Here is a 23,292-nt window from a genome sequence, read left to right as displayed (position 1 = left end):
GTGTGTGTGTGTGTGTGTGTGTGTGTGTGTGTGTGTGTGTGTGTGTGTACATATATATATGTATATATATATACACCACATCTTCTTTATCCATTCATCTGTTGATGGACATCTGGTCTCTTTCTATAGTTTGGCTATTGTGGACATTGCTGCTATAAACACTGGGTTGCCGGTGTCCCTTCAGATCACTACATTTATATTTTTGGGGTAAATACCCAGGAGTGCAACTGCTGGTTCGTAGGGTAGCTCTATTTTCAACTTTTTGAGGAACCTCCATACTGTTTTCCAGAGTGGCTGCACCAGCTTGCATTCCCACCAACAGTGTAGGAGGGTTCCCCTTTCTCCACATCCTCGCCAACATCTGTCGTTTCCTGACTTGTTAATTTTAGCCATTCTGACTAGTGTGAGGTGGTACCTCATTGTGGTTTTGATTTGTTATTTCCCTGATGCCAAGCGATGTTGAGCACTTTTTCATGTGTCTGTTGGCCATTTGGATGTCTTCTTTGCAGCAATGTCTGTTCATGTCTTCTGCCCATTTCTTAATTGGATTATTTGCTCCTTGGGTGTTGAATTTGATAAGTTCTTTGTAGATTTTGGATACTAGCCCTTTATCTGATATGTCATTTGCAAAAATCTTCTCCCATTCTGTCGGTTGTCTTTTGGTTTTGTCGACTGTTTCCTTTGCTGTGCAAAAACTTTTTATCTTGATGAAGTCCCAATAGTTCATTTTTGCCCTTGCTTCCCTGGCCTTTGGTGATGTGTCTTCTACCACATTTCTTATTCCTGTACCAATTGCAGTGCCATGATAGCTTGCTTACTGTCTGTTCCCCATCCTAGACTGGCTTTCCCTGTAAGGAAGGGACTGCAATCTTTTCTACTCACCTTATATTGCTGGGGGCTGGCAAAGTGCCTGGCACATAGTAGGCACTTAGTAAATGGTTGTCAGAAGAATGAAATGCTTCTCAGAAAAAGAAAGGTAGGAGGCAGGATCTTTTTCTAGCAGAAGATAAATACTCCTCCAAGGAATGAACAACTGAAATTCAAAGCTAAGTTTGGGTCTCAGTGATGCTGCTGAAAGAGAAACTGCTTTGCCACAAGATAAATTATTTGGTAAATGAGGGTTTAAAGCATTCTAAGATCCTAATTTCCTTGTTTCTCAAACCTAACCATCTCCCAATATGCACTGGTGACAAGAAAATGGGTAAGAAATTCGAACAGGATGGATCAAACAGGAATGTGAACCCTATGAAAAACTCCTATTCATGTGACTTTGAACAAGTTACCAACTCTCTCTGGGCCTCAAGTTTACATCTATATCATGAAGTGAGTAGGCCAGATGACATATAAGGTTCCTTACAGCATTAACCTTTCATGATTCCAAATGATTCACAGGCATGTACGGCAATGTATTTTCAATCTCCCTCTCCTCCACCTCAAACCCCTCCCCCTAGAAAAAACTGACTCCTACCATTATCAACAGTACACTTGCAGAGGAAGAAAAAACTACAAATTATGGTCCCAGGATCAATGAGGTGAAATAAAAGATTAAAATATGTTTTATATTCACAGAGCAATTTTTCATAACAGTGTCAAACAAAAAGTACTTGTCAATGTTTACACTAGGACTTGATGAAAAATTCCAGACATAAAACTTCTGGAACATAGACTTGAACTCACAGGACCTCCCATCTCTGTCTGATAAATTTATAACTAAAATCTACTGGAGTTTTTTCCTTAATGAGAATTTATCTTTCAACAATTATTTCTGTTTTATTATTGAGATCTTATGGTTTAGTAAAACTCTGGCTATATGGAACTGTCATTCTAGGTATGACAGATAGCTAAAGATTTAAGTACCACTATCTTTTAATAATTTTGGAAGAAAATACTTTTGAAAGACATTATATTTCCTTGATTTTTTAACAGAATACACTGAATGTAATTCAATCTTTTCCTCAATATGAACATCAGTTACTATAATACAGTAATGTCCTCAGACCCCAGTGAAATAGTCTCAGCCCTAGACTTTCTTCTTTTGAACCTCCGTCAGCTTGGCCACTTGTGATCACCTCTCCCAATATTTAATTTGCTGATGAAAGGTAGGGAAAAAATTCTTAATTCATTTTTGCATACCCAAGAGCAGCATAGTTCCTGCTACTTTGGACACTTTAGTAAATATGTGTTTGATGAAATAATGCATGAATTAACATAGTAGGTTTAAATTTTTTTTTTTTTTAAACAAGTTTGCTAAAACTGGGTGTGAAATAATAATAGAGGCTAACTAAAGGCTTGAGGGGATTGGTTTAATACATAGTCTTGCAACAGTTTCCATACACTTTCTAATTCTCATATGCTAGATAGAATGCCATAGGTTTGAGCTCCTGAGACTCATATAGAGATGAAAAATAATAGCAGTAGGTAAATAAAAAACTTATAAAATGATTGCTTAAACTTTGGCTGATTATATAAAATTTAGTGTTATTGAATAATTCTTCTATTTCTAGGCACATGTGACCTACTCCAAACAGAAAACTAAGGAATGAACTGGCATTCCTACATTTTTTAGATTATAGCTTGAGTAGGCACATCATCACACCCACTAGCTATGTGATTTGGGGCAAATGATTTAACCTCTTCTAATTTGTTTTCTGATCTGAAGATAGTAATGACAAAATCTTTCTCGCAGGACTCTTCAAAGAATTAAAAAATTCATTCTAAAGTACTTTACCATAGACCTGGCCCTCAATAAGTATGTAGTTACCTATACTGTGATATGTTGTCCATTCCCGGATTTGGGACAGTGGAGCCAACCCTGTGAATGGCCAGGCACTGTTGTCTGCAAAGACATTTTCCTCTTGTGCTTATAGCTTGCCAGATAGTTCTGAACCAAATGTGGCACCCTACACTGAAATAAGCTCTAAGTCCTTTAACTCTCTTTCAATATGGAAAACAGGCACAGTTCCATTATACTAGTATTCTAAATAATGGGATTTTAAGGTGGGGAATGTTAAGGGCTGAAGAAAGGAACTTAAAAGAAGGCAGTACTCCGAGTCCCCACAATTTATCATAAATGTCACAAACTTTAGTGACTGGCACCTGGAAGTAAGACCTTTCCCATATTGATGCTGCTTATTACAGAATTAAAATATTCACTGTCAAGAGCAAAAATGATAGCCTCAATTTTTTTTGCAGCTAAAGTATTGCCCACAAGAGTGGATTTTCCTTGAGTAAATGCATTAGTTTCACCTCAATTTAAATGAACAAATTCACAATATCCCAGTTTCTTTCCCAGAGTTATCACAATAGAATATACTGACATGTTTCTTAAAATATAGAAATTAAATACTGCAATGTAAATGGGTTATCTTACAAATTATTACACTCAGAAATCTATAAAGAACACTCTAAAATAGGGATGAGAATACAGATGGTGATACTAAATCAAACACTCCCTAGAAAGGAAGAATTCTTGCTATATAAAGAAAAAGGACAAATGAGATTTTATCATCTCTACTTCAGCTTAACAAGTATCTTTTGTCAATGCTTTTTATAGTTTTCCTAATCTAACTAGCTCCTTATTGAATTTGGCCAATTTATTTTTCATTTTTAGTGAAATTTACCTGTTACTTGATGACTACATTAAGTAACTACTCCGATTGTTCTTGCTAAATTCCAAGACCATTATTATGGATCTTACTGCCCAATATCTTAACCAACTGCATTGTTGACTTTTGAATCTTTTCTAAATAAGGCATCATTAATACACACAAGTATTATATTCCCATCTCAAACTCCCTTAGAAATCACTAGGACTTTTCAGTAACATTTCTGTGCTAAACTTCTACTAAACTGCCAGTTGATCAGCAGTGCACATAATGCATTAAGAAAATCTTGACTAGCGCTTGTCTAAAATACTACATCTCCTAGAATACATAAACTGAACCTCTGCATAAACCTTAAAGATGCTGACACATCAGTATGAAGACAACTATTTAGAGGTTTTGAAAACTTTATCTGAAGTTGTGATTCTTTTTAAGTCCTCACTAAAATTGCTACTTGGAAATTCATTTACCAAAAAATGTGTATAAACAAAATTATGGGCTGACCAAAATCAATTTTTTAAATAAATATAAATAAAACATTGCAAAATCCATGCCACAGTTGTGACACTTGTGGTTCTGCAGGGAGTAGAAGTGTGCTGAGGGAAATCAAAGATGCCACGGACAGGGAGCCCAAGAGTTAAGGGTCCAATTGCAGTAATACTGCTATAAACCTGGCCTGAATGACACAGAACTTGCTAATAATTCCTGTGCTATGGAAATCCTGAAAAAGTCTCTTAATAAGTTCAATTATCACCCCCTACTATATCCTTTTTTTAATTGGAACTTTCATATACTAAATTTGCAAATATATATGCATATTAAGACTCACTTAAAACCCATATACAGGTTTGGCAAGATGGCGGAGGAGTAGGAGACCTGGATTTCATCTCCTCTCAGGAATTCAGCTGGATAGGGATCAAACCATTCTGAACACCTACAAACTCAACAGGAGATCGAAGAAAAGAATAGCAACAACTCTCTGAACAGAAAAGCGACCACTTTCTGGAAGGTAGGACATGCGGAGAAGTGAATCCGAGGCGATATTCGGGAGGATAGACGGCGGGGGAGGGGCCTCCATCGGCCGCTTCTGGCAAGTGATAGAGCCACGGAGCACAAAATCGGAACTTTTAGAAGTCTGCTCCGCTGAGGGACGTCACTCTGGTGGCTAAGTGGGGGGTGGAACCCTCGTGGGACAGTGTGGTCTCAGGACCCTCGGGGTCACAGAAAGACCGGGGGTGCCTGAGTGCGGCAGAGCTCCCAGGTATCGGAACAGGGAAGCTGGCTGCAGAGACGGAGCCCAGGCGCGGGCTCTCAGCTCGGGGTTGTCATAAACCGTGATCCACGGCACAGTCAGGCCACTGCTCCTCCAGCAGGGACCCAACGAGCGGCAGATCCGGGGAGACTCACCTTCCTCCCCCCGAGGAGCGGCGCAGGAGCGCACCGCAGGGATCTGCTGGGTTTGGAGACTCCCCCCGGGGTCGGGTGCCAGAGATAGAAACGCGCGGTCACAGGCCGGGTGAGCACGGAGTGCGGCCGGAGACGGGGGAGACGGGAGTGACTGACTGCTTTTCTCTGGGGGCGCACTGAGGAGCAGCGCCCGAGTTCTCGGCTTCTCCGGGGCGGAGATTGGGAGGCTGCCATTTTCACTCTCTGCCTCCAAAGCTGTACGGAAAGCTTGCAGGGAACAAAAGCTCCCTAGAGCAAACCCGAGCAGATTACTTAGCCCAGACCAGGCAAGGGCGGGGCAATTCCGCCTCTGGCAAAGACATTTGGGAACCACGGCAACAGGCCCCTCCCCCAGAAGATCAGCAAGAACAGCCAGCCAAGACCAAGTTTACCGATCAATGAGAACGGCAGAACTCCAGCGCTAGGGGAATACTGCACATAGAATCCATGGCTTTTTTACCATGATTCTTTAGTCTTTCAAAGTTAATTATTTTTTTTAACTGTCTTTTTTTCTTTTTTCTTTTTTTTTTTGAATGTTTCTTTTTCCCTTTTTCAACCAACATCTTATCAATCCCTTTTTTAAAAAACATTTTTATTTTTCATTTTTAGAGTCATATTCTATCCCTTCATAGTAGTTACCGTATTTTTGGCATATATATATAAGTTGTTCTCTCTTTAAAATTTTGAGATACTTTCTTCTAACAGATCAAATATACTCTAAATCTCTAGTGTATGGTTTTTTTCTACTCCCCTGCCTGATCACATTCTCTCCCCCCTTTTTTTTTTAAATCCTCTTCTTTCTTTTTTCAAACAACTTATCAATTCCTTTTATAAAATTTTTTTATAATTTCCATCTTTACAGTCATATTCCATCCCTTCATCATATCAACCCTTATTTTTGTACATATATAAGTTTTTCTTTCTTTAAAATTTTGGGAGGCACTTTCTTTTAACAGACCAAAATACACCCAAAATCTAGTGTGTGGCACTGATCTATAAACCAGCCTGATCATATTTGATCACATTCTGTTTTTGTTTTGTTTTGTTTTGTTCTGTTTTTGTTTGTTTTTATCTTTATCTTTTTCTTTTTTTTTTTTTCTTTTTCTTTTTTTCTCTCTTTCCCTTTCTTTTCCCACTGCTTCAGGTCTTTTCTGATTTGTTTAGAGTATATTTTCTGGGGACGTTGTTACCCTGCTAGCATTTTGTTCTCTCATTAATCTATTCTCCTCTGCACAAAATGACAAGACGGAAAAAATCACCTCAACAAAAAGAAGAAGAGGTAGTACCGACTGCCAGGGACCTACTCGATACGGACATTAGTACGATGTCAGATCTAGAGTTCAGAATCATCACTTTAAAGATACTAGCTGGGCTTGAAAAAAGCATGGAAGTTATTAGAGAAACCCTTTCTGGAGAAGTAAAAGAACTAAAATCTAACCAAGTAGAAATCAAAAAGGCTATTAATGAGGTGCAATCAAATATGGGGGCGCTAACTGCTAGGATAAATGAGGCAGAAGAAAGAATCAGTGAGAGAGAAGACCAAATGATGGAAAATAAAGAAGCTGAGAAAAAGAGAGATAAACAACTACTGGATCACGAGGGCAGAATTCGAGAGATAAACGATACCATAAGACGAAACAACATTAGAATAATTGGGATCCCAGAAGAAGAAGAAAGAGAGAGAGGGGCAGAAGGTATAATGGAGCAAATTATAGCAGAGAACTTCCCTAATGTGGGGAAGGAAACAGGCATCAAAATCCAGGAAGCACAGAGAACCCCTCTCAAAATCAATAATAATAGATCAACACCCCGACATCTAATAGTAAAACTTACGAGTCTCAGAGACAAAGAGAAAATCCTGAAAGCAGCTCGGGAGAAGAGATATGTAACCTACAATGGTAGAAACATTAGATTGGCAACAGATCTATCCGCAGAGACCTGGCAGGCCAGAAAGGACTGGCAGGACATATTCAGAGCACTAAATGAGAAAAATACGCAGCCAAGAATACTATATCCAGCTAGGCTGTCATTGAAAATTGAAGGAGAGATAAAAAGCTTCCAGGACAAACAAAAACTAAAGGAATTTGCAAACACAAAACCAGCCCTACAAGAAATCTTGAAAGGGGTCCTCTAAGCAAAGAGAGAGCCTAAAAGCAACACAGACCAGAAAGGAACACAGACAATATATAGTAACAGTCACCTTACAGGCAATACAATGGCACTAAATTCATATCTTTCAATAGTTACCCTGAATGTAAATGGGCTAAATGCCCCAATCAAAAGACACAGGCTATCAGATTGGATTAAAAAACAAGACCCATCGATATGCTGCTTGCAAGAGACTCATTTTAGATCCAAAGACACCCCCAGATTTAAAGTGAGGGGGTGGAAAACTATTTACCATGCTAATGGACACCAAAAGAAAGCTGGGGTGGCAATCCTTATATCAGACAAATTAGATTTTAAACCAAAGACTGTAATAAGAGATGAGGAAGGACACTATATCCTACTTAAAGGGTCTATCCAACAAGAAGATCTAACAATTGTAAATATCTATGCCCCTAACATGGGAGCAGCCAATTATATAAGGCAATTAATAACAAAAGCAAAGAAACACATCGAGACAATACAATAATAGTGGGGGACTTTAACACCCCCCTCACTGAAATAGACAGATCGTCTAAGCAAAAGATCAACAAGGAAATAAAGACTTTAAATGACACACTGGACCAAATGGACTTCACAGACATATTCAGAACATTCCATCCCAAAGCAACGGAATACACATTCTTCTCTAGTGCCCATGGAACATTCTCCAGAATAGATCACATCCTAGGTCACAAATCAGGTCTCAACTGGTACCAGAAGATTGGGATCATTCCCTGCCTATTTTCAGACCACAATGCTTTGAAACTAGAACTCAATCACAAGAGGAAAGTTGGAAAGAACTCAAATACATGGAGGCTAAAGAGCATCCTACTGAAGAATGAATGGGTCAACCAGGAAATTAAAGAAGAATTAAAAAAATTCATGGAAACAAATGAAAATGAAAACACAACTATTCAAAATCTTTGGGATGCAACAAAGGCAGTCCTAAGAGGAAAGTATATAGCAATACAAGCCTTTCTCAAGAAACAAGAAAGGTCTCAAGTACACAACCTAACCCTACACCTAAAGGAGCTGGAGAAAGAACAGCAACTAAAGCCTAAACCCAGCAGGAGAAGAGAAATAATAAAGATCAGAGCAGAAATCAATGAAATAGAAACTAAAAGAACAGTAGAACGGGTCAACAAAACAAGGAGCTGGTTCTTTGAAAGAATTAACAAGATTGATAAACCCCTGGCCAGACTTATCAAAAAGAAAAGAGAAATGACCCAAATCAACAAAATCATGAATGAAAGAGGAGAGATCACAACCAACACCAAAGAAATACAAACAATTATAAGAACATATTATGAGCAACTCTATGCCAGCAAATTAGATAATCTGGAAGAAATGGATGCATTCCTAGAGATGTACAAACTACCAAAACTGAACTAGGAAGAAATAGAAAACCTGAACAGACCTATAACCACTAAGGAAATAGAAGCAGTCATCAAAAATCTCCCAAAACACAAAAGCCCAGGGCCAGATGGCTTCCCAGGGGAATTCTACCAAACATTTAAAGAAGAATTAATACCTATTCTTCTGAAACTGTTCCAAAAAATAGAAATGGAAGGAAAACTTCCAAACTCATTTTATGAGGCCAGCATTACCTTGATCCCAAAACCAGACAAAGACCCCATCAAAAAGGAGAATTACAGACCAATATCCCTGATGAACATGGATGCAAAAATTCTCACCAAAATACTAGCCAATAGGATCCAACAGTACATTAAAAGGATTATTCACCACGATCAAGTGGGATTTATCCCTGGGCTGCAAGGTTGGTTCAACATCCGCAAATCAATCAGCGTGATACAATACATTAACAAAAGAAAGAACAAGAATCATATGATCCTCTCAATAGATGCAGAAAAAGCATTTGACAAAATACAGCATCCTTTCTTGATCAAAACTCTTCAGAGTATAGGCATAGAGGGTACATACCTCAATACCTTAAAAGCCATCTATGAAAAACCTACAGCGAATATCATTCTCAATGGGGAAAAACTGAGAGCTTTCCCCCTAAGGTCAGGAACGCGGCAGGGATGTCCACTATCACCACTGCTATTCAACATAGTATTGGAAGTCCTAGCCACAGCAATCAGACAACAAAAAAAAATAAAAGGCATCCAAATCGGCAAAGAGGAAGTCAAACTCTCACTCTTTGCAGATGATATGATACTTTATGTGGAAAATCCCAAAGACTCCGCTCCAAAACTGCTAGAACTCATACAGGAATTCAGTAAAGTGGCAGGATATAAAATCAATGCACAGAAGTCAGTGGCATTCCTATACACCAACAACAAGACAGAAGAAAGAGAAATTAAGGAGTCGATCCCATTTACAATTGCACCCAAAACCATAAGATACCTAGGAATAAATCTAACCAAAGAGGCAAAGGATCTGTACTCAGAAAACTATAAAATACTCATGAAAGAAACTGAGGAAGACACAAAGAAATGGAAAAACGTTCCATGCTCATGGATCGGAAGAACAAATATTGTGAAGATGTCAATGCTACCTAGAGCAATCTACACATTCAATGCAATCCCTATCAAAATACCGTCCACTTTTTCAAAGAAATGGAACAAATAATCCTAAAATTTGTATGGAACCAGAAAAGACCCCGCATAGCCAGAGGAATGTTGAAAAAGAAAAGCAAAGCTGGCGGCATCATAATTCCGGACTTCCAGCTCTATTACAAAGCTGTCATCATCAAGACAGTATGGTACTGGCACAAAAACAGGCACATAGATCAATGGAACAGAATAGAGAGCCCAGAAATGGACCCTCAACTCTATGGTCAACTAATCTTTGACAAAGCAGGAAAGAATGTCCAATGGAAAAAAGTCTCTTCAACAAATGGTGTTGGGAAAACTGGACAGCCACATGCAGAAGAATGAAACTGGACCATTTCCTTACACCACACACAAAAATAGACTCCAAATGGTTGAAAGACCTCAATGTGAGACAGGAGTCCATCAAAATCCTAAAGGAGAACACAGGCAGCAACCTATTTGACCTCAGCCGCAGCAACTTCTTCCTAGAAACATCACCAAAGGCAAGGGAAGCAAGGGCAAAAATGAACTATTGGGACTTCATCAAGATAAAAAGCTTTTGCACAGCAAAGGAAACAGTCAACAAAACCAAAAGACAACCGACAGAATGCGAGAAGATATTTGCAAATGACATATCAGATAAAGGGCTAGTATCCAAAATCTATAAAGAACTCATCAAACTCAACACCCAAAGAACAAATGATCCAATCAAGAAATGGGCAGAAGACATGAACAGACATTTTTCCAAAGAAGACATCCAAATGGCCAACAGACACATGAAAAAGTGCTCAACATCGCTCGGCATTAGGGAAATCCAAATCAAAACCTCAATGAGATACCACCTCACACCAGTCAGAATGGCTAAAATTAACAAGTCAGAAAATGTCAGATGTTGGCGGGGATGCGGAGAAAGGGGAACCCTCCTACACTGTTGGTGGGAATGCAAGCTGGTGCAGCCACTCTGGAAAACAGTATGGAGGTTCCTCAAAAAGTTGACAATAGAGCTACCGTATGACCCAGCAATTGCACTACTGGGTATTTACCCCAAAGATACAAAAGTGTGGATCCGAAAGGGTACGTGCACCCCGATGTTTATAGCAGCAATGTCCACAATAGCCAAACTGTGGAAAGAGCCAAGATGTCCATCAACAGATGAATGGATAAAGAAGATGTGGTATATATATATGATGGAATATTATGCAGCCATCAAAAGGAATGAGATCTTGCCATTTGCAACGAGGTGGATGGAACTGGAGGGTATTATGCTGAGCGAAATAAGTCAAACAGAGAAAGACATGTATCATATGACCTCACTGATATGAGGAATTCTTAATCTCAGGAAACAAACTGAGGGTTGCTGGAGTGGGGGGTGGGGTGGGAGGGATGGGGTGACTGGGTGATGGACACTGGGGAGGGTATGTGCTCTGGTAAGTGCTGTGAATTGTGCAAGACTGTTGAATCTCAGATCTGTACCTCTGAAACAAATAATGCAATATATGTTAAGAAAGAAACAAAAAGAAGAATGTAGCAGGAGGGGAAGAATGAAGGGGGGGAAATCGGAGGGGTAGATGAACCATGAGAGATGATGGACTCTGAAAAACAAACTGAGGGTTCTAGAGGGGAGGGGGGTGGGAGGATGGGTTAGCCTGGTGATGGGTATTGAGGAGGGCACGTTCTGCATGGAGCACTGGGTGTTATGCACAAACAATGAATCATGGAACACTATATCTAAAACTAATGATGTAATGTATGGGGATTAACATAACAATAAAAAAATAAAAAAAAACCCATATACAAAAGTAATTTGGCTTTTGCCCTCAAATTTAGAAATTTTTTATCTTAGGAACTTTTAAAACTCAACTTCTATGTAATCAACACTTTGGCACTTTGGCTCTTCTACTTGTATATCTCTAGAACATAAAGAGCTCTGTAGGGGAAAAAGTAATTATCTGACCATATTAATTATTGAAATATAGAAATATCTGTACTTTAAAGGACTTTGGTAATGGAGTCAAGGAACATTTAAAGAGATTATCTGTTTCCCTATGCTTCTGTGCCTGGCCTTTTTCCCTAGCTTTACTAATTCTTGCTAGGCCATTTTTTTTTCCCTTTCTTTCTCTCTCCGATTTCAGGTTTACTTATATGCTGACAATTCTTGTATCATTAACCTCAGCCAACTGCTTTTTCTTGAACGTCAGGCCTGTGTGCTCAATTAACTAAGGGACCTTCTTAACTAAGGGACTGAATGAATTCACTCATTCATTCATTACCCTCCCCCCCCCAATATTTTGAGCATCTACTGTGTGCCAGTGTTCTTAGCATTAAGGATATAGCAATGAACCTAACATACAATAGTCTGCCCTCATGGAGTTTACATTCTAGACAGATGATAAGCAAAACAACTAAATGAAATAAGCATTATAGAGAAAACTAAGACAAAGAAGGGCTTGGAAAGAAATCTTGGAGAAGTTATCTTTTTTTAAGACTGGCTTAGAACTTACTGAGGTGAACTTTTAGCAAAAACCTTAAGAGAGTAAGTGAGCATATAGAAATCTGGTGGAAGAGCATTTCAGATGTCCTACAGGCATCCTCAGTTTTTTTGAGAGAGAGTGTTCGGAGGGGGGCAGGGAAGGGCAGAGGGGGAGAAAGAATCTTAAGCAGGCTCCATGCCTAGTATGGAGTTGGACTTGGAGTTCAATCTCACAACCTGAGATCATGACTGAGCCAAAATCAAGAGTCGGATGCTTAACTGACTGAGCCACCCAGATGCCCTTAAAGATTCAAAACTGAACTTACTGTTTTTCCTTGCAAGCCAGCTTCTCATCCTATATTTCCTGGATTTATTTTGTTTTGCTTTTTGAATTGTGCCATCATCTCTCCCACATTAAAAAAAAAAAATCTGAGACTTACCCCTATGGTCTACTCTTTAACTGAACAACAATCTGCAGCCTATGTTCTTTTGATCCTATCTCTTCATATTGCTTATTGACTTCTTTTTATTCTCGTTGCAAGGATTATTGTTATTACCCTTGTTCAAGCCAACATTGCTTTTCCCCAGGGTTTTTCTAATATGCATTCTCTTAACCAGTCTTCTTGCCTCCTCCAATTCATCCTTGATACTGCTGAACAGTTATATTTGTGAAATGCAAACATGCCATTCTCCTGCTTAAACTTTGAGTAGTTTCTCATTACTGTCAAACCACTCTTTATTGTGGCATGGAGGGTCTAATGATTAGCATACTTACCCTGCCCCTCTCCTTTTCCCAATAACCTCTCTGGGGTTCTTCTCACCATTTTAGGTAAATTTACTGGCTCCAGCTCTATCAAGTTCCTCCTAAAAGTGACCCCTTCCAACACTGTGCTCTCTTACACTTTCTACAAGTTGCTTTTTTAACAGTGATTTGTTTACATGTTTGTCTTTCCTAAACCCAGCTCAGTGCTTGGATCAAAGTAGGCACTAAAAACCAAATGGATAAAACTAAATGTATCACCTTTAATAATGGGTATAATATAAATATAGATGCCCCATTTCTAGGATCTGGACACAGGCAAAGGATTTCTTTCTACTCAAACACTCAGAATCACCTTAGAAACACCTATTCAACATGCAATTCAACATATTCTGATACTGAACACAAATATCCAATCTTATTTGCTTGGAAAACTATCTGATTTAAAAGCACAATACTCCTTTCCCCAGTAACAGCTTTTACTTTGGGGAACTCACATATACACCATTCATCTGTGTACTTTTATTTTTAGCAATGAAGGAAATTTCAGTTCCAGAATACATGAATTGCAAAAAATATGAATCACTTCTGTTAAAGATATTTTGAGGTTAGGAGAACTGGTCACAGGGATTAAAAAAGGAAAATAAAGTTAATGACAGAAAATAGATAGAGATAAAGGAAAATTAGTTTTACAAAGCTACTATAGTGGCACCTGGGTGGAAAAAGATCCAATTTGTATAGAAGAGTGAAATGAAAATGAAATCCAGAATCAACAATCCAGACATAAAGCTAGCAAAATACTTAACATATAAATGGGGGACCTATTAGCAAAATAAACTTGATATATTTCATACCTAGAGTAAAATGAAACAATCTGTCAGCTTCTCATTTATTATACTGCAGGGGCGGGGGAGGGTAGCAAATCTTTGTTTACAAGTATCTCATGGTAAATGGACATTTACAGTACAACATTGCCTTGAGAGGTGTTTCCATTTGTAACCAAACTGTTCCTTATTAATGAATAGAAGTTGAATTAGACATTCATATTAATGAATTAGATTACTGAATATGATTTCCAAAGACTTATGGTTCATTTTGATTTTTAGAGAATAGTAAAAAAAAATTAATTTTTAAATTTTATATGCTATCACTATTTTGGTATTTCACCCTATACATATATGAAGATTAATGCTCTTGACAATGGTACAGAATGTAACTTTAAATCTTTTAAAACTTTTAAACTTTAAACTTTAAAATCTTAAGCAGGCTCCATGCCCAGTGCAGGGCTCCATCTCAAAACCTGAGCTGAGCCACCCAGGCACCCCAGAATATAACTTTTTAAAAATAGGAATTCTTGAAGATATTTTAAGTACTTTATAGACCAAAAAAAATACGCTTTTATTTCGAGAAGTTTTATAGATAGTTAAGCTGAATACTGGCCAATTAACGCTCTTGAAATCAACCTTGAGACTCAAATGTTCTTCTCTATGGCTGGCAACCCCAGCCAGAGATTTTTACTGGTACAGGGAGAATAAACTATTGCCTATGTTTATCAGTTTTTATTATGCATAGTAATCAACTGGAGATGTTGTTAAAATACAGACTGAAACTCAGAAGGTCCAGGATTCTAGTTTCTAACAAGCTCTCAGGGTCTTGGTCCATAGTCTGCTGGTTATCCATGGACCACACTTCTGAACAGCAAGGCCTGAATCAGTGGTTCTAAGTCTTGATACCTAATGGAATCACCTGGAGAGCTATAAAAAACCATTTCTAGGGATGAAAGGTTATTGAGTCTGGGATCCAGTCATGGTAACGAGTTTAAAAGCTCCCAAGTTCAGGCTAATAAGCAGCTAAATTTGAGAACCTATGACCTAAAATGTATTGGTCAGATTTATGGGTAGGTTTCATTTCTCCTTGTTTCTAATACAGTAGGTAACAGACTAGGATTGACCGGTACTGCAGAGATTATGAGAGTACTATATGCCCCAAGTCTCCAAATTCTTACTGATAATATGAGTCATTATCAATCAGGTTCTAACGTTAAGAATCTTAGCAGTTTCATTTCTATCCTCCTACCAAATGATTTAATAACATGCTTTTCATAGTATTTTAAATATCTATGGACTTACAATAAAATGACAATCTAAATTATTTTTAGATTAGGAGGTAGATATGTAGAAATGGGATTTTAAAGTATATGCAAGTGTCTATTCCTTTTTTTTTTTTTTTAAAGATTTTATTTATTTATTTGACAGAAAGAGACACAGCAAGAGAGGGAACACAAGCAGGGGGAGTGGGAGAGGGAGAAGCAGGCTTCCCGCCAAGCAGGGAGCCCGATGCGGGGCTCGATCCCAGGACCCTGGGACCATGACTCGAGCTGAAGGCAGATGCTTAACAACTGAGCCACCCAGGCGCCCAGGAAGTGTCTATTCCTAATTATAGATTAAAATAAACTCAGCTTAGTTAGAAGTTTATAAAAAAATAATCCCCAGACCTGGCACTTGTCCCAGGAGAAAAGCCCAGACACAGAAAGGACAGCAAAAGTTTACTTAGTATCTGTATTTGAAGTAGGTACCAATGTGTTACAAACTTAATTACCACTCTTTCTTCATAATGCCTTTCCTAATTATTTTGCTAAATTGAGGTTTGTAAAAGGTCAGGATGCAATTCCATTCCAAGGATCCCTCCCAAACTCTTAAAATGCACATCCAAAATACTTAATGAAAATATTTTAAACTCTCAGGTATTAGCAGAAACTCCCTCATTACAGTAGAGTACTGGAGTACAAGTCAACTACCACATACTACTAATGATGTGACTTAATCAAAGTTTCTGAACAGGCCTTCTCACCCCCTAAAATAGGATGTAGAGAGAGTCCAATAAGAATGTGCAAGCACAGACTAATGCCACATAGAAATATAAGACAGCACTACATATATCTAGGATAAGCCAAATAAATACATAAATAGTGTGGCAGTGCAAAGAAATGGAGCCCAGAGCAGGGACTACTTTTCAGCTTTAGCACTAATTAGCCACATAACAAGCAAATCACATTTAAAAAAAATAAAGATACCTCAAATAACTTATCTTGAGAATCCCTAGCAGATGAAAACTCTTATGATCTAAAAATAACTGATGAAGTGGTCCTCCAAAGCAAGTATGATTAACTGTAAAACAAGGCGAAACAAGCAAAAACCCACCAAGAGTTTACTTGTAACATGATTGACTTAACAAGTCTCTTAAGAAAAATACCATTCTAAATTTGTCTTCTAGAAAAGTCTACAAATTATTTGGCCATCACTTAAAATAGCAAATTAAAAAAAAAAGTGTAGAGGAAATGGAGGAAAGGGATCATTAAATCCCGTACAAGAACACTACGCATAATTAAAATAAACAATGTAAACTGAGGATAATGAAATATTAAATAGCTTTTCCTAAGGAAAACTTATTTCAAAGTATGACACTGGGATTTTATGATCTATCCCAAAGAATATATAGGCATTCTTATATATACAAAGTGTTTTTAAGTACTGCAAGTAACTCATAATTTCTACATAAATTATTCTAATTAATAAAAATGGTAGTACATGGCGATTCTTTCCTTTTAATTTATTGCTTAGTTTGAACACATGTCCTGCCAATCACAAAATACCTAGTGTGGCCAAATACATGAGAAATCCCTGTAAGAATCACAAGGTGCCTTGCAGCTTTCTGTCAGGATGCTAAGCAAATGTAACAATGGAGACACAGCTTTTATCAGTTATAAGGTCCAATCATTAATCTTCTTCAGAACTGGAATCATCCTCTTGGTCAGAGAGTTCAGGGACAGGGAAGCGGAGAATGGCAGCTACTCCAGTCAACTGACTGAGCTGTTCCCCTGATACATGAAGACTAGAGAATATCCTAACCGTGCCTGCATTCTCTTTCACACTGTCCACCAGCTTCACATACCGGCTTCGTGTAGCGACATCCTGGTGCCTGAAAAGCTCATCGCTGATAAGCAGTGTGTCAATTGCCATAGCCTCATTGGCCTTCTCCACCTGCTTGAGTCCATAGAACGCTCGGTCAGGTTCATGTTGTAACATTTTATAGAAGTCATCCAAGGCTTTTACTTCCCCAGCAGCTTTAGTGTCTGAAAGGCGGCTAGCTACAGAAGGGTCACAAAGGGCCTCTTTCAGGGAGTACTTGTGTCCAGAGGAGGCATGTACCTAGAATCATAATTATGAAAGTTAGACAAAAGAATCTCTTAGAGTACCCATTAATCAGCCTGCAGTGACCTAAAGCCAAAAGCACAAATAAGGCTTTATATGTTTGAGGACTTAAGCAAAGTTTACTATGTAAACAGTCTATTTAACAACTCTCTTTTCATTTCATTATCTCACTTACAATCACAGTCCAGTGAACACTTTCTCCCCTCGTACTTTTCCCGGTTCCAAAATTTAAGAGTAGTTTATACAAATCCCTCTGCCCAATCTTAATTATCCTTGGAGAAGACTTTTACCTGAAGAAACTTGGACCGGTTTTCCAGGAGCACTTTGTTGTCGGTCTTCACTGCTTGTTGAAACATGTAGTCGCAGAACTGCTCCCTCACAAATCCTGGGCTGGCCACCAGGACGCACTTCACAACATCAAAGTTTATGTGGCGCTGGATAGCCTGGACCACCTGTTCGTAGAACCGCTCCAAAGCCCGATCATGTTGGGAACAGTTGCCTCTCCGTTTTCTAGGGATGTTCACCTCCACCTTGGCCCGAGTGAGGGTCATGCTGGGAGTGACTAAGCAGATATGGGCGAGGCCTTCCTGCATCACCACAGCCGCCACATCTGCACTCCAGGCTGGGTCACAGGCCTGCTCGATGCGCTCCAGAACCACACTGTCCCACTGTTTCTTGGCCAAAGTGAACTGGCGGTTGGGCTCCAGCTCAATGGTGTGGTAAGCCCCCATCTTGACATACTCATTCTCTTGGATGTTGGTCCCCTTAACCCGCAGCTGGCAGGCTTGAGAGTCAAAATCGATGGCCTCCACGCAGAGAGTGAGAGTAGTGCGGACCCGGTTGCTTCCTACGCTGCCCGTGGAGGACTCGGTCTGTACCTTGCGGATGGTGGAGGCACGCAAGCTGTCGCCCACCTGCACTAGATTGTAGGTGTGCCACATATCCTCAGGTTCTTCGGGGACTAGAGTCACCTGGCCCGCATTGTCTTTCTCAATGTCCTTTCTCACGAGCTTCATGACCTCGGCGGGGGTTCGCAGGCAGAACAAGAGGAAACGAAAAGATCCCCAGTGGGAAAGGGACAGGGAGGGGAAAGAGAGTCTAGGCCGGGAAGGGGGCGGGGTGCGGTTCCTACGGGCACTTGCCTGGCAGGAAGGAAATACTCTAGCTCTGACTCAAGCGGCCAAGGGGAACACTTACTCTAGCCCTTCTTTTCTTAGTCTCCCGGCACACCGCGCCAGACCCCCGCCAGGGACACTGCAGCAAACACAATCTTCTCCGACGTACCAGCCGCCAGCACAGACCCAGCGGCTGATGCAATGAGGGCGCATGCTCAGCCCGCGTCCCGCCTCTCGGCGCACGTTTTACGTCCCCACAGAGGAGGCGGGGTTGTAGTTTGGCGGGCGCAGGCGCGGTAAGCGCGAGGTGCGTCCGAAGAGTAAACCGAGAGGGAAGTGCTCGTTAATCTTTGGTGGCGAGTCATTTATTTTAATGCTGAACTTGGACTTCCTAAGTTTTCTCTTCCAAACCTGTTTGTGCAGAATCTGGGGAGTATGTGAGTGCAATTATTTTTCCAGCTGCGTGACGTTGCCACCGTATACCTTCTCTACCCCGGGTAAATCCAATGTTAAAAACTTAACCAAAAGTAAAAGGAATTCGCAAAAGTGAGACTTGGCCCCAAAGTTCTAAATTCAGCTTGCCTTATCAGCACTCAAACGCTGCGTGCCTGTTGGAGTTGGTATTTCCAGAAACGGTTTCAAAGAACTACTGGTCACGGTCGGTCTGGGCTCAGAGCAACGTGCCCAGCTGTTTTCTGTGCTTAGTTACCGTGTCTGCACGATCTGACTACCCAGATGTTAAAGCACTGACCCCAGAGAGAGAAGAAACTATCTGTGGAATTCACCCCTGGGTGGACCTCTCAGTTGTTTTCCCTGATGTCCTGGAAATCCCAGAATCCAAAATTGGCAGTCTCCGCTTTACGCAGCTCTGTAGCCTGTGAAATGTTAAGGTTGGGGGTTGGGTCGCCAAAATTTAGGGCCGGATCTTCACTGCCTAAATTGAGCTGAGGATATTGGAAGTAGAGAAAATCTGATTTACTAGGACCAACCCGACTGAATGGCTACAAAATTGATTTTAAAGAAAATCCTTAAGTCACTTAGCATTTTTATGGTGGTGGGGGGTTGAGAAGTGAGGATTGCCTCTTAACAAGATCAGTGAATATAAAAAGCTCACCAGAGTTTCCCTGAGAGTTAAGATGAGATGGAGAGGGGTGCCTGGGTGGCTCAGGGGTTAAGCATCTGACTTCAGCTCAAGTCATAATCTCTAGCGTCCTGGGATTGAGCCCCCACATGCTCCACGCTCTGCGTGCGTCTATCTCTCCCTTTTCCCCTCCCCCTCCGCTCATACTCATGAGCTCGATCTCTTGCTCTTTTTCAAATAAATAAAATCTTAAAAAAAAAAAAGAGAGAAAAGAGAATAGAGGAGGTGAACAGAGTAGTCCTACCTACATATCTTCTCATTCTCTTTCTTATCTTGTATATGGCACTGAAAGGGAATCTTACCACCGGGAACTGGTGAGACCAGGATGAAAGGGAGGAATCTGATTTTGGCACAAGTCTTGATACTGATGCCTCAATTATCTTCCTCAGAGATTCTCAGGGGACACAAAAATCCCTTCTAAAGCTCTAGTACAAATTAGAGGCATTGTTTGTTTTGTGGTTTCTCTCCCTCCTTTTCCTCTTCCTTCCACACCTTCCTGTCATACTGAGTGCCCTTATAAAGTTTTTAACTCAGATTGCCTTCTTCCACTTCCAAGAAAACCCAGCAACTTTGAGTAAGGAACTGATTGCACTAAAGTGTGAAGATGGCTTGCCTCTCCAAAGGACATTTCCTAACTGGGAGAGAGAAATACTTTGAGTTGCTCCTTGATCACCTTTCTAAGTAGAATTTACTTCTCTCCAAAGTCTGACAAAGATTAAAAACCACAGAATCACAGTGGCAGGCATACAGTAGGATCTTAGTAAGTGTTAAATTTTTCTTTAAGAGCTATCATTTATTGAATATTCATCAGGTACTTTCCTATACTCTTCTAATCCTCTTCTGTAAATATTTGTTATCCTCATTTTGTAGATTAAGAAAATGAATTACAGAAAAATAAATGTATTCAAGATCACAAAACCAGCTTTTAAATTCAGACCTGCTTAACTTGACACCCTCTCCTCTGTTCAGTGGTGCAGGCTATATTATAGATGCTCGAAATCATCTCTGCAACCACAAATTATGTGCTGTCATCCACTGCCACTTCCCCTTTATTGTCACCTTTACGAATTCAAGACCCACAGCTTAGGAACTAACTGAGAGCATCTGAAAGGCACCAGTCCCTTCCTTGATTTTATTAGTTTTAAAAATCTTTATGTTCGGGGCGCCTGGGTGGCTCAGTCGTTAAGTGTCTGCCTTCGACTCGGGTCGTGGTCCCAGGGTCCTGGGATCGAGCCCCGCATCGGGCTCCCTGCTCAGCGGGAGGCCTGCTTCTCCCTCTCCCACTCCCCTTGCTTGTGTTCCCTCTCTTGCTGTGTCTCTGTCAAATAAATAAATAAAATCTTTAAAAAAAAAAAAAAAAAATCTTTATGTTCATCCATTCAACATAGTTTTCCTTCTGCCCAGCCTAGGTCACACCATTATAATCCTTTAGAAAAATCTAATATTATACTTTAGAAAAATATGCATATATTTCTACACTTAAAACCTGTGGGAAATCCACACTGTGGTTCTTTTAAAAAGTTTATTTAAATTATGGGCCTAACTACTTTGGGCTGTCTTTTTATTTTTTATTTTATTTTATTTTATTGTTTAAGATGTTATTTATTTGACAGAGAGAGAGAGCACAAGCAGGCAGAGTGGCAGGCAGTGGGAGGCAGAGGGCGGCAGAGGGAGAGGGAGAAGCAAACTCTCTGCTGAGCAGAGAGCCCCATGTGGGGCTCGATCCCAGGACCCTGGGATCATGACCTGAGCTGAAGGCAGATGCTTAACCAACTGAGCCACCCAGGTGCCCCATTGGCTGTCTTTTTAAACGTAGATGTGCTTTGGTGATTGAACATACTACAAAATTTTTCATAGAATTACTATTTGATCTGAAATAGAACTATTTTTTAGAAACTGGAGCTTACTGTTGAGTGATCTGATGTTTCTCCCAGATTTTGTGTGGTAACTTATTATTTCCAGACTAATTGCATTTCTATTTTGAGTTATTTAGAGTTCTCATTCCCTACTAATTAAAATCCAATTCCCTAGCATTCAAGGCCTTCATGATTTGGCCTTACAGCTTTATTTTCTACTTGCCGCCCTCTAGCACCCTATATTCTACAGGAATAATCTTTGTTCCCCATACATCCTGGGAACTGTCTACTTGCTGCCCTTAACTCATGCCGTTCTCTTTCTTTAAAATGTCGCTGCCTCTCACTCCTGTCTCCATAAATCCCACTTCTTTTTAAGCACCTGCTTAAATGTTATCTCACATTTGAAACCATTCATTATATTAATTGGAATACTTTTCTTTCTTATCGAACTCCCGAGTGGATTCGTCCTTTTATTCCCCCACTGACCCTTGAAAAGTCCCTTGCACATAGTAGGCACTTATATATTGACGATAAGCTGAGTAGATCAGATGTAAAGTGTGGCAGCTATATGAGTATTATCACAGACAGTTCTTAAGGCATGATATTGTTACCAGCTATAGTTCACTTAATAATGGTATATAAAAAGTAATTCCTCTTATTGTAAAACTGCTGTAGTTATAGCAGTTATGTAATAGATAGCAGTATATGACATTTTCATTCTTTACCAAAATACACAAAATCATGAGAAAAAAACATGATTTAGCTTTGTTACTTTAAATTATAATTTTATATTTACTTACTGGCTTTTTGAAAATAGAAACCTTTATATCAGTAACTTTATATCTATTTTTTCTATTTTATTTATATTAATCTCTCTAGAATTAAAAGTTTTCAATTTGTTGTTTTTGATATAATTCCAGTCTCAAAAAGAGAACTGGACTAGAAGTCAAATGTCCTGGATTGTAATTTTTACCCTGTCAATTGTTTTTACTCTGTTGGCAGACCTTAGTCTCTTAGAAACTCCATTTCTTTTACTTAAGAATTGAGGGCATTGAAATCAATAATTAAAATTGTCTTAATTATAAAGATTATGCTGCAAAAATCTTTAAAAAAAGAAAAACACTACTCATAATCTCACCCTATCATATTTATTTTCAATTTTGCATAGTACCTTTTGAATTTTATTCTTCCTAAGGTCCATTGCAGTAGCAAAAGATCAATACCAAGTTTAATACTTGCACAGCAAGAGTCAGCAGACATGAGTCATGATCTTTCTAGCTAGATTATAGCAACTTTAGATTAAGTCCCCTAACATCTACAAGCCTGAACTTTTCATTCTAAATTGTAAATCAGATTATTTGTCCTGCCTCTCTCTCTTGATAACCCTTATAAGGTTCTATTGAGATTATGATACTTTGTAGAGTTCTACAAACACGTGAGATACTGTGGTATATCTCTAAGAATGCCTGACCTGAAGCTAGAAATCTGGATCAGACAAAGCAAGGGGCAAGGGCTCACTTAAACATGATCATAATTATTCAGCCTTAGAAAAATAACTGGTTCAGTAAAGTTGACTGCTGGATAATCTGTTGGGTACCATTAATTTATACTAGTATCTCTTCTCCAGGGAAACCTTAGGTCAGCCCTAGTGCATGAGTTCATGTACCTCATTGGTGAATTGGATTACAATTCTCCTTCCTATTATAATGGTATGTTAGAAATGGTTTGTATGACAGCATCAGGGATTCTGAGCTCCTGAAGAATGGAAATCTTGTTTGAATACCCTGGGCTTAGCACGGTAAGGCTGTATAAATGTTCCTGTTTCTAGTATATTTTTTTGCAAGACTTAACTTTCTTGCAACACATACTTATCTTTTCCTTCCTTTGCTTAGAGCACCTTAGAGGCTCCTCCCATCATTGCTTCCTTGCTTGTCTATTGCCTTTTTCAGACTGTGAGCCTACCTTTTATTTGTTTGTGTTCCTGAAAC

At 39.4% G+C, this 23,292-nt stretch overlaps 2 protein-coding genes across 2 annotated transcripts in view; both read right to left on the bottom strand.

Annotated features, from left to right (window-relative positions):
• ITGA1 (integrin subunit alpha 1) overlaps positions 1 to 23,292 on the bottom strand; it is a 138,043-nt gene that overhangs the window by 107,691 nt on the left and 7,060 nt on the right. The window lies entirely within an intron of this gene.
• Positions 15,354 to 19,407, bottom strand: PELO (pelota mRNA surveillance and ribosome rescue factor). The gene is made up of 2 exons (XM_032415229.1): positions 17,483 to 19,407; positions 15,354 to 17,189 (listed from the first exon to the last, which is right to left on the bottom strand). Exons 1-2 carry the CDS (start codon positions 18,206 to 18,208, stop codon positions 16,758 to 16,760), a joined length of 1,158 nt encoding a protein of 385 aa, XP_032271120.1. The 5' UTR covers positions 18,209 to 19,407; the 3' UTR covers positions 15,354 to 16,757.

This window comes from Phoca vitulina, unplaced genomic scaffold (genome assembly GCF_004348235.1).
Source record: "Phoca vitulina isolate PV1807 unplaced genomic scaffold, GSC_HSeal_1.0 scaffold17, whole genome shotgun sequence".
Taxonomy (NCBI): domain Eukaryota; kingdom Metazoa; phylum Chordata; class Mammalia; order Carnivora; family Phocidae; genus Phoca; species Phoca vitulina.
The sequence above is the reverse complement of the archived record's forward strand: the minus strand, read 5'-3'. Positions and strand labels throughout refer to the sequence as shown.